This window comes from Anabrus simplex, chromosome 4, assembly GCF_040414725.1.
Source record: "Anabrus simplex isolate iqAnaSimp1 chromosome 4, ASM4041472v1, whole genome shotgun sequence".
NCBI lineage: Eukaryota > Metazoa > Arthropoda > Insecta > Orthoptera > Tettigoniidae > Anabrus > Anabrus simplex.
The window spans coordinates 132,500,512-132,516,618 of NC_090268.1; the positions used below are offsets into that span (position 1 = coordinate 132,500,512).

The window sequence follows — 16,107 nt, forward strand, 5'->3', positions numbered from 1 at the left end:
ACGAAACGCGTCCGTCGCGAAGTAGTGAAACAATAGCACGTTTCCACTACACTTGTTACACAGCGGTCACTAAACACTGTCTTTATATATTGAAAGTAAACTCTGCCAAAATTATACTATTCCATTTACTCAAGAACAGTAAAATCTTCCAACTGCACAATTTAAAGTATCATTGAGAACCAGTTACTGTTACTGGAATAACACCACGTTAATCATGATCACCAATCAGAGTTTGTGCTTCCGCACTATCCAAGCATTTAACACAGAGTGACGCTCTCCAGAGCTAGGATTACTGAGGAGGCTTCGGTGACGCCATATTAATACTGGGGTTCCCAGGTGTCTGAACCAACCACCAATCAGAAAATTCGTCGTATATGATGACACAATATTATTTGTGATATATTCACAAAACACAGCTCAAACACTAGCAAATCGCTTCCACCAATTTTTATATTTTTTTTCCAAATATATCTGACTTCTGAAACTGTGGAAAACCAATTTCCGACAGAAACTGACTTTAGCAACTGAGCACGTTGGTCATCCTGGAATTAAGATTTGGCGGGGTGTGGCCTCCAGGTTTGCCAAATCCTTAAGTTCCCATTGGCTGAAATATCTTGCTTGGTCAGCATCTAATACACGTGTCGATCCTTGCCAACTCTTAGTTACGCCACCCTTTCTCACGGTCATACGGAAATATGAAGCAATATCCAGCGACTCACTGTCTTGCTCAACATCCGGTATCAACTATCTTGGGTTACGATGCTTTAACATGTTAGACTGTAACTTTTGTGAATAAATTTTACATATTGGGTCAAATAATACTCTAATTATTATTATGGGCCGGCAGGGTACGGCTCAGTACTGTTGAGCATGTATTCTATTTTCCTCAGAAAATAATGCTTGGAATAAAGATGGTGTGGACGATTTAGATAGATTTACTCTCAGAAGGAATATGGTAACACTTTTCAAAACGTCACGCGTCACCACTGGCTGTTACACTGCTTGTAGTGTGGATAGAGTTTTGGTCATATTCTTGTAAACCCCTGTTTTAAAATGTTAATGGCGGACGCGTTAGAAGCGAACTGCAGTATTACGTACTTCTAAAGTCGTTTATCTTTCCGATACAGCGCTTTATTTGTGTGTAAGTACACTAGCAATATTTAAGGCACAAGTGGATATATTGGTATTTATGAATTAAATTTATAGGCCACAAGAAACGATATCGTAAACCGATACAGGTTAGAACAAAAGAGTCACTAAAAGACAGTCGCCATTCTCACGGAAGTCACGGTCAACTAGATTCACCGAACGCTGAAAATGCCCGACGTAGAGGTACAGAGTGATCTAGTGGAGCCTTGCAGAATATGTAGGCGTAGTTTTGAAGACGATGAGGACTCGGTGGAATGCGAAGCATGTGAGAAATGGGATCGCAGGAAGTGTGCGGGCTTGACTCAAGCCGAATTTGACACACTTAAAAGGGCTAATTGTAAACTCACATGGTTATGTAACAAGTGTAAGCCAAAAATGAGACAAATGAAGGATCAAGAGGTATTTATTCATAAACTTGTAAGATCCATGGAATCTATGCAATCTGCTATAGATCATATGTAGCAATATATGGAAACTTTACTTACAGGAAAAGTTCAAGAAATAATAGCGTTAGAAATGGACAAAATCACTCGCCCTCAAGGACAAACAGACGTTGCAAATTACAAGAAATTGGACGCTCGGAGAATACAGGAAAATCAGAAGTCGAGAAGAATATTGACAGAGTCACCAGCTGTGTCTACACGTAGGAGTTCCTTAAATGCTGTCACATTTGCACCACAAACTTTGGTGACAGAAACAGAAGATACAGGTGACCAATTTGTTGAAAGGGACGCCCACAGCTATGGGACTTAAGCGTAGACAAAATAGTCAATATCCAGAACAGGAATTGCAATAAAAAATCGGAAATTCACCAGACATCCAAAGAGTTACTGCGCCAGTCGGCGTAGAGAGAGAGGCGGATGTAGATGAGGTAGTTGTACAACTTGGTAAAGAGGAAGCCCCATGGAGCACAGTCATTGGATGCACACGTGGACAATACAATCAATATCCAGACCATCAGGTGCAATCAAGACGCAGAAGACCACCAGATGCTCAAAGAGGTACTGCAACAGTTGGAGTACTGAAAGCAGCAGAAAGAAATGTATGGATATATGTGGGTCACTTTAGCAGCGAAACAACTGCGTCTGACATCACTCAATATCTGAAGGAGAATGGTATTGATAAAGTCACCGAATGTTCCATGTTGACCACCCAAGGATCAAACAAAGCCTTTAAGGTTGGAGTTCCCATCAAGTTTAAGGAGAGAATATTCAGCCCTGATTTTTGGCCAGAAGATGTGACATTTCGCTCCTTTCGTATCCGACAGCATTGAACTTACATGCCTCCTATGGAACGTCGGAAGGCCTCAAGTCACTTATGCGCACTCCTGAGATATCCATATTAGTTCAAGATTTAATAATCCTAACTGAAACTTTCCTCCTGGAACCAGTCAGCATCAAGGGCTACTATTCGGTTCACTCACTGGCAACGATAGGACATCAAGGCAGACCGTCAGGAGGAGTATCCTGTTTCTACAAGCCGTCTATGGGTCAAATAGTTAGTGAATACTCAGAATTCAACATCGTGATCGTCACTTTTAGACACTTTGCTGTAATCAGAATAATCAGAATGTACATAAGACCCAACGTTTCTACAGAAGTTGTCATAGAAACTATTTTGCATGCTTTAGAGAAAGTGAGTAATAACATGCCAATACTACTAACAGGGGACTTTAATTGCCATCTGGACAAACCCAACCCTAAGGCTCTAACTGTTTTCGAAGCCCTTAAAGAAGAGGATTTTCCCTGGTCAACCAAGAACAACTCCCAATGTACATAGTTTACAATGGCTTGAGTGTCATAGACTTAATATTCTTCAGAGGTAACGAATTTCACATACTACAACAGAAACACATTTGGTTACCGATCAGAAAGCACATTCCAATACATACTAGTTTCAAAATAGATGACTTGGAAATCATTGACATTAAGCAACAAAGGGCCGCACGACACATCAACATAGCATTACTGGAACAGTCAGTAGATAAAAACGCAATAACTTCATGTCTATCTAGAGGGAATATCGATAAGGCCTTAGACCTACTAGAAAATACCTTACTTAACTCAGCGGGAAAGATGCCCCTGAAAAGAATAAGCAAGCCCTGGTTTGACGAGGATTGTTACACCCAAAGGAAAGTAACCTTGGAGAAACTCCACAGAAGGAGAGAACACAAAACAGAAATAACGCTGAAAGAATATTCAGAAGAAAGGAGTAAATACTAAGAATTAATCAGAAAGAAGCGACAAGACTTCATTGTAAAGCAAGAGCTGTAGACAATAGTAGTCGCAGAATCAAAAACCGTATAGAATACTTGAACCCTACAGAACGAAAGTGAATCCCACTCTACCGATGAAAATATGGGAGGAGCATTTCTCAAGTATATATCAAAGGACCCATATGGCCGACATACAGACTCGAACCACACAGCAGGATCCAATCGTGCCAATCACAGTGGAAGAAGTATGGAACGCATTTCAAAGATGTAAACAAGGAAAAGCGCCAGGTCCGGACAACCTCACAAATGAGCTTCTAAAAGAATCAGTTTCTCTAACTGTAGTTATATACTGTATACACAGCAATATTCAATGAATGCATCGTACAGAGGAAAATCCCTTGGAGGTGGAGGGAATCTATCCAGGTGCTATATAAAGGAAAAGGGCCAAAGAACTCACCAGATTCTTATCGTGGGATAGCCCTCGAATGTGCTACTTTTAAAGTATTTACCAAGTTAATATTAGATCGCATCCTACCAGAAGCCATGATGTACATACCAGAAGAACAATATGGATTTACTGCTGATAGATCAACAATCCAAGCAATTGAGAGGATACTTAGCATCATACGGGATGCTACAAGCATAACTGGAGGCTTTGTTTACGCTATCTTCATGGATTATACTAAAGCGTTTGATGGAGTTAACAGAACCATTCTATTTAGGAAACTGTCTTTTATCTTAGGACCAGGGAATCCACTATTGCACTTATTGGAAGATATACTAAGTTCTAACTGATTTACGGTTAGTGATAAAGTAGGCTGGTCTGGACTTATAACCCAGACTAATGGCGTACTCCAAGGGGACCCTCTTAGTCCAGTGCTTTTTAATCTGTTGACTCACGATGTCATCAGTGAGGTGGCCTCGGAAGATATTGCAATGTTCCTGTACGCTGATGACGTGATATTGCTATCAAAAAACAGAAAATCCCTGCAGCAAGGACTCGGTAAGCTAAACGAATGGTCTCTGAGAAATGATTTAGAGATAAATACCAGGAAAACAAAAGTTATGAAATTTAGGTGAGGAGGAAATATCTCTACAGAAGATGTCTTTGAGTGCAGCAATAACAAACTAGAGCTGGTAAACTCACATCGTTATTTAGGCTTAACCTTGCAAGTAACTGGGAAGACGTTTACTAAACACATAGAGCGATCAAATCCATATTTGAAATAAAGAGCATTGAGAAACTATCAATAAAAACCGCCCTCATTCTCTTTAACATTAAGATAGCTCCAATAGCCTGCTTTGCCATCAGCAAAATATGGATGCATCTCACTATGGCCAACCTGGGGAGACTGGAAGCTGTGAAAGCCACCTACTTGAAAAGAGCATTACGGCTACACAGAACAGTTCGGACACAGTTAGTGTACAAACTGGTAGACACGGACTTTTTCATAAGGGAGATAATGATAAGTAATAATATAGAATCCACCCCAGCATATGAGGCCCACATCGAACAAAGACAGCAAAAGCTTGCAGCAATAGATCCAGACTTTTATGAAACTCCTGCAATGAACACAGATGTATGAAAAGAGTCCAACTTTGAACTCCGACATGTCTTCACACGGACTGCAGCGCATGGCTTTCACCACAGAATTTGTCACCAACAAGGTTACCATCATGCTTCAACCCAGTGTTCCTGTACGCTCTGCGGCTTGTATTGCCCTCAGTACCACTTGATTGATTGTAAGGAGAGGATAAATTCCCTGAATTTCTATGCAAACGATGATAACTCTCAAGAGACCTTATAACCATTCTTTGTTAAAAGTACACAGTGTGTTTAATAAATCTGTTATTAAAATGTAAACTCTAATATCATAATTTTATTTTTTTATCTAGTTCCAGAGCGAGTCAAAACTGCTGTACAGTGGGAGCAAGCAACTGGGGAAGACTGGGATAAAGGCATCCGGATCATAATCAATCACTTCAAGGAAATCAGACAAGTACATTAATTTATTTATTCATTAACTATCCTTGTTGGTTTGAAACTGTTGATTTAAAAAAAAAAAGTAGGAATTGTTGCTATTCTGTTTCTCACCCTTTCTTTTATGACAGTAGAAATTGTGACATTTAAACTGGAGGAGAACATAAATGTACTCAACTGGCTTGTTGAGGTGCCAATTGTGTTTGCAAAACTTTCTGTTTTCTTTTTCAAAATATAGTGGTAGAATATTGTGGTACAGGTATTATTTGCACCTAAGTTGATGCTATGTTCCTGACTTACAGTACCTTAATCTTGATATTTGTATTTTGCCAGCTGTTATAGGCTGTTTCTGGCTAAAGAAGAACCCATAATAAAAAAAGAAAGTCATGTTCAGTTAATCTTAAATAAAGTTAATCTTAAATAAAAGTAAATATGCTTACAGTCTGGTGGTCATGATCATTAAGGCATCACTTCTGTATGGTCTGAGACCATGGTTAGTCTGTTCAAGTCCCACTGGTCAAAAAAATTTCCACCATCAGAATGTTGGCCAGCAGGGTAGGAGAGGTGGTGGTATACAATTTATAATCACTAGATTGTGTTCAAAAAGCCTGGATTAAATTCCAGACCTCTCTGCACTGTTCATATGGAGTGAGGCCATATGACACTGTTGACAGTGATTTGTCCATTGGATGGAGACGTTGAGCCTTAAGCAGAGCCCTTGGTGCTATTCGACAGGAGTCTACTATGTGCTGGCACCATGTTTCACCCTGTCCCTTCCTATGAAGATTTACCTCACTTCATACCCAACCCCGTAGAGAAACGGGGTAAGGACTGGATGTACATACATACAATCTGTTCAGTCTAATATTGCTACTACTCCACACGTATTAGGCAGATATCAGACCACATGAAGCATTCATGACTGCTTGTTCTTCCTGTTCTTCCAGTGTTCATTCATTTGGTCACTAAAGGTCCTCTTCCGTTCTTTGGTTCACTTCGGCCTTGGTGCTTTAGGTGCTGCATTCTCTGACATTACTTCCCACTTGTATATCTTGTGTCTATAGATGTTTTTGTCTGCAATGTCCACTGAATCTACCTGCGCCCTTTCCAGATTGAGTTTTACGTGCGTCATCCATGGTGTAGTGGTCTTGACCCCCGGGATGTATCTGAGGATTCTGAACATAAGTCTAGATTGTGGGAGTCTGCTTACATGTCCATAAAATTTTAGTCGCCTTTTTTCTGATGTCTGCTGTGAGGTTAGACAGCCTCTCTATGGTATCCCTGGAGGAGGATAATTTTTCTGATGATTTTTCTTTCCTCTTTAAGGTTCTCCAGATCGCTTTTGGTGTGTAACAATACAGTCATCCCCGCCCTAAAAAACTATTACCTTAAGATAATCAATAAACAAAACATGACACGCGACAGAAAAACATCAAACGGCACACTTAGCTCCACCCCTACCCACGCAACAGCAACTCTCCCTACCCCTCCTTCCCTTCCCCTCACAGCAGCTGGTATGAGCCCAAGACGAACACGAAGCAGTACACAACGAGCTCACATATCAAACGCAACTCAACCACACCAATAACAGTAAGTACATATTCAAATTAGCACACACAATCCTTAGACATTCTTCCAACATAAAATATCACTCACAGCTTAATTTTATCTTCCACAGATAATTATAACATCACTGCACAGCTACAGATGGGAAAGGAGCCACCACTTTGAATCTAATACCACTCAAAATTTTACGAATGTAACAGGACAACATGTTTCAATTTTAACATAAAACAACAAGATTCAACACACAGCAGAGCTGAATATACATATTTTTATCCTAATTGTATCCATACGCCTGGTACTCTTTTTTTAACTTGGAAAGTGTTTTTATTCTATGTATATAATTATATGAAGACAAAATCTTTTATACATATAATGTTATAATTTTACAACCAAATCATATTATTCAAGCTCCAAAAACATCAACCAAGTGTACAACTATGAAAAAAGACTTGAACACAGAAGTCAACCGATGAACTGAATAACACGCAAGACATGCATGAAGTGTTCCTACATATATTGTTTTTGTCATATATACTTATAAGTTAGTTTTAAGTGGAGATAGTGTTTTATAAACTAATTTTAAGACCTAAAGTATATCATTATAGACATATAACTGCATTGTCACACATAGTGACATACACGCCAGTTCCTGCTTTGACATTCCCCATTTGGACGTGACCAAATATTGGTTATCATATGGCATCCCCCAGACAGTGTAATTTCAATCATAGCTTCATGATCTATATGTGAATGTATTGTTCAGCTGAAGATGACCCAATATAGGGGGTCGAAACCGGTACTGTAGTATAATAAGTGCAATAAATAAGTATTGATAATGGTGGAAGTCCTTTGCTATTTCTAATTGTGACGAAATTTGGCGGAAGTGGACAAACATTTTTTATTGTAGATACCCTGTGTTTTGTATAAGGCTCTCTTAATCTTCTTTAAGCTAGTTTTCTGCTCAATTTTCTCTTTTCTGGTCGGTTCGAGCAATTCGCATAGGAAAGTGTGGGACTCTGTTGATCTTGCCATATTTCGTGTTCAAAACCAATATATCGAATTTTGTGCAGAAGAACTCTAGTCTTTTGGTAGGAGATACGTAGGCCTACTTTTGCTGCACACTCTTTAAGTACTTCTATCTGTCTGATTGTAATGGTTTTGTTATATGTTAGTAGTGCGAGATCGTCCGCGAGAGCAAGACAGTTGACCTCTAGTCCATCCTTGCTTTGTCCTAGTCCCACTGGCTTCCAGTGGTTTTGTATCTTCAGCTCTTTCTCCCATTCTTTGTTGACTTTTATCTAACACTAGGTTGAAGAGGAGCAGTGAAAGACCATCACCTTGATGAACGCCTGTCTTGATCTCAAAGGGTTCAGATATTTCCCCCATGAATTTCACTTTAGATGTCGTGTCTATCAATGTCTGTTTGATCTTGCTATCCAAACCTTGTCTGTGAAGGATGTTGAACGACAACTCGTGGTCAACAGAGTCATGGGCCTTTTTGAAGTCAGTCTAATATTATTTTGGCTTGTTCAAAGGCTTTTTCAGTGCTTGATTTTTCTGATCATTAATAATTAAAAGTTTAAAAGACTTACTCAGTAACATAGTTCAGTCATATTATGAAAAACATTACATTCTACCATATTTGCTTGAATATAACTTGTCACTGCTTATATCTCGCACCCCATTTTTAATATTTGAAATTGCAGAAAAAAAATCCCCTCACATAACTCGCATTAATTTCTGACATCATAAAGACATACGGTACATACACGAAAGAAAGTTTGGGTATTCCGTCGACGTACCTACATTAAATATTGGGACTGTGCCAATAGCTGTAACGGTACTTTGTACGTGACAGTACAGAAGAAGCTACATTTCTTTCTACCTGCAGAACGGTTGAAGTTAGCTGTTGTAACAATAATACCTAACTCGCAAACCCCCGCCCCAAGGCCGCGCATTCCTAGGCAGTCAGTCACACTCTTCTGTCCCTCTTACTCTTCCGTCTTTGTCAGTATGCTTATCGCTACCCGTCCGGTAGAGCTGATCACATGAACTGGGAGTGTTTCCCTGTCCAGGCAGTCAAGGGATCACGGTATTAAGTATCTTCCATCTGTTGTATTGTATTGTCGACACGTTTCATTGTTGTTTCTCAGTTAAGTTTTCTTGTGTAGGTCGATCTTTAAGTTATGGAGAAACGTGGGAATTATACTGCTGGGTTTAAACTCAAAGTGATCAAATATGCTGAAGAACATGGTGACAGAGCGGCCGGTCGAGAATTCGGTGTGACGTGAGTTTAATGTTCGCTACTGGTGTAAACAGAAATCTGCACTAGAAACCACCATCTGAACGCGTAAGACATTCAGAGGGCTGAAAACTGGTAATTTTCCTGAGCTGGAAGACGAGTTGCCTCATTACGTTACAGAGTTGCGAAATGATGGGTTTAGTATCTCACACGAGATATTACATTTCAAAGCGCCCGAACTAGCGATCAAAGGCGGAATCAGCTGTTCGGATCTGAAAGTGAGCCGGGGTTGGATCTGTAGGTTAATGACATGAAAGGGATTGCGTCTGCGAAGGTGAACATCTGTCTGTCAGAGAATGCCACGAGATTTCAGCTACAAAATCATAGATTTTCATTGCCATATGATAGCAGTGTGGAAGAAAAGCCATTACCTCTTATCTCAAATTGGCAATTCAGATCAAACCCCGATAAACTTCAACATATCATGCAACACCACCATCAACAAGAAGGGAGAATCTGGCATGCTTGTACGTACAACTGGGTGTGAAATACAGCATTGCACTGTAATGCTAGCAATAACCGCAGACGGAATATTGCCACCGTACGTTATTTTCAAAAGACAAAACAGTGCCTAAGGTTTCCCAAAAGCATTCATGTACGGGTTCGAGAGAAAGGATGGGTGGATACGGCTCTTGTCCAGGACTGGGTCCGTACGGTGTGGGGAGCACGGCCGGGGGCACTGTTTTGACGCCCAGCAATGCTAGTGTAGGACAGTTTTCACAGAAACTTGGTGGAAGACACGAAGAAAAGTCTTCAGGAATTGAAAATTGATCTTGTAATTCCTGGTAGACTCTCACATTGTCTACAGCCCTTAGATGTTTCCATCAACAAGCCCTTCACGGACAATATACGTAAATTGTACGCCGAATGGATGGCAGAAGGGGAGCATGAGCTGACGCCAGCAGGGAAAATAAAGAGGCCGTCAGTTGAACTTGTGTGTGATTGGGTTATGCAGGCATGGATTATGGTGTCAACAGACGTTACTGTGAAGAGTTTCTTGAAGAAAGGCATCGCAAATGCGTTGGATGGAAGTCAGTATGATGCAGTGTTGGATGGTGACCAGAATGATGTACACGAGAATAGCTCGGGAATTGAAGGCAGTGACAATGAATAGGGTAAGTATGCCAGTTGACTTGTTTCAATAGCCTAATGCATATTTTACGTTTTTTCGGGAATACGATCTTACGCACACAAATCCCTGCATATATCACGCACCGATTATGTTCACACTTATTTTTAGTCAAAAAAGTGCTCACATTCAGATCCAAATAGCTGATTCCTCCTTGAATCGCTAGTTCGCGTGGTTTGAAATGTAACATCTCATGCGAGATACTAAAGCCATCATTTTGCAACTCTGTAATATAATGAAGCAACTCGTCTTCCAGCTCAAGAAACTTGCCAGTTTTCGGCCCTCTGAATGCCTTACATATTCGGCTGGTGGTTTCTAGCGCAGCTTTCTGTTTACGCCAGTAGTGAACGTTAAACTCAGTCACACTGAATTCTCGACCAGCAGCTCTGTCATCATGTTCTTTAGCATATTTTATCACTTTGAGTTCAAACCCAGCCGTATAACTCCCACGTTTCTCCATAACTTTAAGATCGACCTACGCAAGAAAACTTAACTGAGAAACAACAATGAAACGTGAAGACAGAATACTGGTACTTGTCAATAATATAACAGATGGACGATACCTAATACAGTTATCACTTGACTGCCTGGACAGGGAAACACTCCCAGTTCACGTGATCAGCTCTGCCGGACGGGTAGCAATAAGCATATTGACAAATAGAGAAAAGTGAGAGGGATGGCTGAGAGTGACTGACTGGCTGGGAATGCGCGGCCTTGGGGCAGGGGTTTGTGAGTTAGGTATCTTTGTTACAACTGCTAGCCTCAACCATTCTGCAGGTAGAAAGACATGCAGCTTCTTCTTGTACTATCATGTACAAAGTACCGTAACAGCAGTCGGTACAGTCCCAATATTTAATGTAGGCACATCCACGGAATACCCAAACTTTCTTTCGTGTCTTTATGAAAACATCAGAAATTAATGCGAGTTATGTTTGGGGATTTTTTCCCGCAATTTCAACTGTTAAAAATGGGGTGCGAGATATACACGTTGGCGAGTTATATGTGAGTAAATACAGTATTATTGAAATTGTGAAAATATCCTATGCAATGAGAAAGCGTGCTATGATAAATCATATTCTAATTCTAGGTGACGTGGCATGGTCGTGGTGACTACTTTGCTACTGTGATGCCTGATGGACAGAATCGTTCTGTGCTCATTCACCAGTTATCCAAGCGCCGCTCTCAAGTACCTTTCAATAAATCAAAGGGTCTAGTACAGTGTGTACTCTTTCATCCTATTCGGCCAATTTTCTTTGTTGCAGTAAGTATTTTATGACTTTCACAGTACTTGTTTGTGTTAATGTTGCCTCTACTCTGTCTAATCACTCCACTGCTCATCTGTTTTATATTTTACTAGTGCATAAAATGTCCTAATGTCCTCTTCTGAACTTAATGTTGATCCAACTTTTCTTTATTTTGCAATATTGCATGCCATAAATTCTATTGGGTATCTAGCATCTTGCTGCACGCCGGTACCCTTATAAAAATCTACAATTTTATCTTCTTCCGTTGTTGAAACTATGAATCAGATGGCCAGTGTCATTTTAATTTCTATTACACTGTTCATTTGATAGAAAGTTACAAAAATCATAAATCTACATTTGGCCTATCTTTAAAAGTATGGTGCTGATGTTATATGCTGCATTTAATTTGTATCCTTTGAAACACAAGCTTTTTCTTTGCTTGGTAAAAAAAAAAAAATACATGACTATACAGGGACTCATGACTAGTGAATTAAATACAGTAGAAGTCCGTTATAGCGAGAATTCACAACAGCGGAAAATTTACTCGCTATAACGGATTGTCGTTATATCCGACTTTGTATAAAAGTCGGAAAACCCCCCCATACACATTAAAATCAGTATGAAATGGCGATCAGTTTGTTCAGAAGGTGCATTTCCGCAGATGATATCCACACAACGGCTTACTTGTTAGTTATTTTTCGAAATCTGATGCTACGTAAAAGTGTGTGTTTAATTTCATTCTGAAAAAATTACAGTACCGTACTTCTCCGAATCCATGCCGAACCAAACTTTTTCCTACAAAAAAATTTAATCAGGCTCAAAAAGTGCTTTGTAAAATTTTGTTGTACAGTACGCATTTTAGACGCCGAACATCGGCTTTCGTTATAACGCATTTTTTGCGGCTGCACAATTATTCTTTATTCTGCGGGTTTAATGGCCATTTACTTAAAATTGGCATCATAATACTGAAGAAAACCCGTTGAAAATTTGCCGGCAATACCTATTCCATGTATCTCTACAATACGGCGATCTGCCAGGAAAATATTCTTGGTGTCTATAAAACTGTTACGGTACTTTTACTCAGCGTCAGATATAACCAACTACCGCTACACACACATCTCGCTTGCCGGGTTTGGCCAACTTCAGCGGCTGGCGATGTATAGGCCTAATCGCGGACGCTGAAAGTCAACGAACGAGGTTATTGCGCCACGGTATGGCCATGCGACCCTTTTGTTTTCGTGCACATACCTCGCAATTTCATTTTCGACTTCTTTAAAGCGTCCTTTTGTGGACCACTGAATGCTCTTTTTGTTCAGTACTCATATTTTTTTAGCTATCGTTGTCTTCACGCTGACGTCAAATATTGGTTTTACTTAGGCCTATGCCATATTTTCTTGCTGCTGCACAATTATTCTACATTTCCGAGTGTTTAATAACAATTAACTTAAAATTGGCATCATAATACGGTATCGACGAGAACCCGTTGAAAATTTGCCGGCAATACCTGTTCCACGTATCTTTACGACTATCCATCACGAAAATGTTCCTGGTGTCTACAAAACTTAATTTTACTAAGAGTCAGGTACATTAGACGCGTTATAACTCTGCCATTGAGTAGCCATGGCCTTTCTAAGAATTCGAAGGCTCGCATGTTTTGATGCCATTCTGCAGATTTGAGAAGCGTTTTTGTAGAGGCTAGTAGAATGTGATTCTCTCTTCACTATTTCCCGAGATCCAGTGATGTTACACACAGGCACCGTACAACCGGCTGTCACGGATAGCGATGTATAATAAAGAATGATGTTATTTGATTTACGTCCCACTAACTACTTTTTACGGTTTTCGGAGACGCCAACGTGCCGGAATTTAGTCCCGCGGGAGTTCTTTTCCGTGCCAGTAAATCTACCGACACGAGGCTGACGTATTTGAGCACCTTTCAATACCACCGGACTGAGCCAGGATCGAACCTGCCAAGTTGGGGTCAGAAGGCCAGCGCCTGAACCGTCTGAGCCACTCAGCCCGGCGTATAATAAAGAGGCGGTCATTTATTGTCAACGAATTTTGTGTGTGCGTGCGGGGGTGAAAAGCGGCGTGGTTACCACGGTAGTTGGCAGTCGTATTCATTCCTGTTAGGCCGCGAATGGAAGACAACCCTTGATTTTCCTTTGCGTGAGATTCGAGGGGAAAAAATGTCGTCTTGGATTCGGAGAAATATGGCATCACTCCAGAGTTTCCTTCTTCAAATGGCGTCACCTAACCTAACCGTATACGTGTCGTGAAAACATATTTGAAACGCATGTAGAGCCGATTTATCCTCGCTAAAAATTTGCATGTGAATAGTCTTTCCAAAATTTAGCTAGACGCGAGAAAATATGAATTATCCTCTGAAATCAGTGACGTAGGCCTACTCTGCCGTATATGGAGTTGTATCACATTTTTAATTAATTTCACTATAAAACTCAGAGGCTTGCAGACTGAACGCTGAAAGGCATAACAGTCTATAATGATAATGTATGTATGTATGTATGTATGTATGTATAACATGAAAATTAAGAGGTCGTTTACTTCAGCCGTTATTTTTAATGAGTTGACAACTGCTGTCGGCCACGTTATTTACGCATTTATTACTAAAACTTATCTTCTTTCATTTCGAATTTTCTTTAGAAAACATCAGTCGTTGGGTATTACTAATGAACTCCAACATCGCCTTGGAATGTCCACGAGAGAGCTCGCAAATACACAAATGAGAAAACTATACCGTACCGAAGATTATCGATCGTATTTTGTGGCAAACGTTTCAGTTTCCTTATTCAAACAGCGTCACCTTAACTTAACCGTACTATACATATGATGAAAACATACTTAAGCGCCAGTAGAGAAATGATAACCTTTTCGCTATAAATTTACATGATAATAACCTTTCCGTAATTTAACCAGACGCGAGAAGATATAAACTAACCTCTGAATCAATTACGCACTCTACCATATCTCGAGGTGTATCCCATTTTTACATGATTGCAGTATTTATCATTAAAATTAAGTGATCGTTTAGTCAGCCTTTATTTTTAACGAGTTTAGAACTGTTATCGGACACGTTATTTACGCATGTATTACGAAAATATGTTCTCTTTCAATTAGAATTTTCTTCACAGAACAGCAGTCGATGGGTATTACTAATCGACTCTGACATCGCCTTCGAATGTCGACGAGAGAACTCGTTTTTGGACATAGCGAAAAAACGATACCGAAGATAATCGAATGCATGCAACATAATCGTGGGCCATTTATTTGTTATTGTTGTTGCTCTTCATTTCCCTTGTTGGTCTCTGTAACTGTTTTGTAAAGACACTGTAGTGTCTTTTGTATGCAAGGAGGGAAATAAGATTCATAGTAAACCTAAAGGAGTGATCAGGAACATTATAAACCAGTGTGATGAAGAAGCTAGACAATGAAAATTCAAGTACAGTAGAAGTCCGCTATAGCAAGAATTGATAACGGCGAAAAATTTACTCACTATAGCAGATTATTGTTATATCCGATTTTTCATAAAAGTCTGATAAAAAGACACATTAAAAGCTGTATGAATCCGCAATAAGTTTGTTCAAAACTTGAATTTTCGCGGATGATTTCCATACTGCGGCTTACTTGTTAGTTATTTTTCTAATTCCGATACTATGTGAACACGTACGTTCAATTTCATTCTTAAAAACTGTAATAGTATCACTCCAGAGGCTTCTGTGACAATCATTTCGGTTTTCTTACTCAAAGAGAGAGTAATGATAATCTTTTGCTATAAATTAACATGGGGATATCCTGTCCGAAATTTAACCAGGCTTGAGAAAATATAAATTAACCTTTGAAATTAGTGATGCACTCTGCCATATCTTGAGGTGTATCACATTTTTATCTTCATTTCAGTAAATAGCGTTAAAATTAAGAGATTGTTTACTTCAGCCTTTACCGAGTGAGGTTAGGGGCGCTCAACCGTGAACTTGTATTTGGGAGATAGTGAGTTCAAACACCACTCTTGGCAGCCCTGAAGACTGTTTTCCGTGGTTTCCCATTTTCACACCAGGCAAATGCTGGGGCTGTACCTTAATTAAGGTCATGGCCACTTCCTTCCCATTCCTAGCCCTTTCCTGTCCCATCGTCGCCATAAGACCTATCTGTGTCGGTGCGGCGTAAAGCCAGTTGTTAAAAATAAAAACTTCAGCCTTTATTTCTAACAGGTTAGTCTTATCAGCCACATTATTGGTGCATTTATTACGAAAACATTATTCAGTTCGAATTTTATTTACAGTAAATACGGTACTTACATTACCTATATACACCATGTCGGAACTCTTTGCTGGCCAGTCCATGACAGGGATGTTATTGTCATGTTACCACTCAGCCACAGGCCTTGCATTATGAACAGGTGCTCGATCGTGTTGAAAGATGCAATCGCCATCCCCGAAGTGCTGTTCAACAGTTGAGAAGCAAGAAGGGGTTTAAATCATCAATGTAGGCCTGTGCTGTGAT

At 39.9% G+C, this 16,107-nt stretch overlaps 1 protein-coding gene across 1 annotated transcript in view; it reads left to right on the top strand.

Moving 5' to 3' along the window:
- The window catches only part of LOC136872496 (ribosome biogenesis protein BOP1 homolog), a 115,258-nt gene that overhangs the window by 84,317 nt on the left and 14,834 nt on the right, over positions 1-16,107 (top strand). Inside the window, exons 9-10 of the mRNA XM_067146304.2 lie at positions 5,261-5,364; positions 11,430-11,603. Of these exons, the coding sequence (XP_067002405.2) occupies positions 5,261-5,364; positions 11,430-11,603 (278 nt within the window). The remainder of the gene's footprint in view (positions 1-5,260; positions 5,365-11,429; positions 11,604-16,107) is intronic.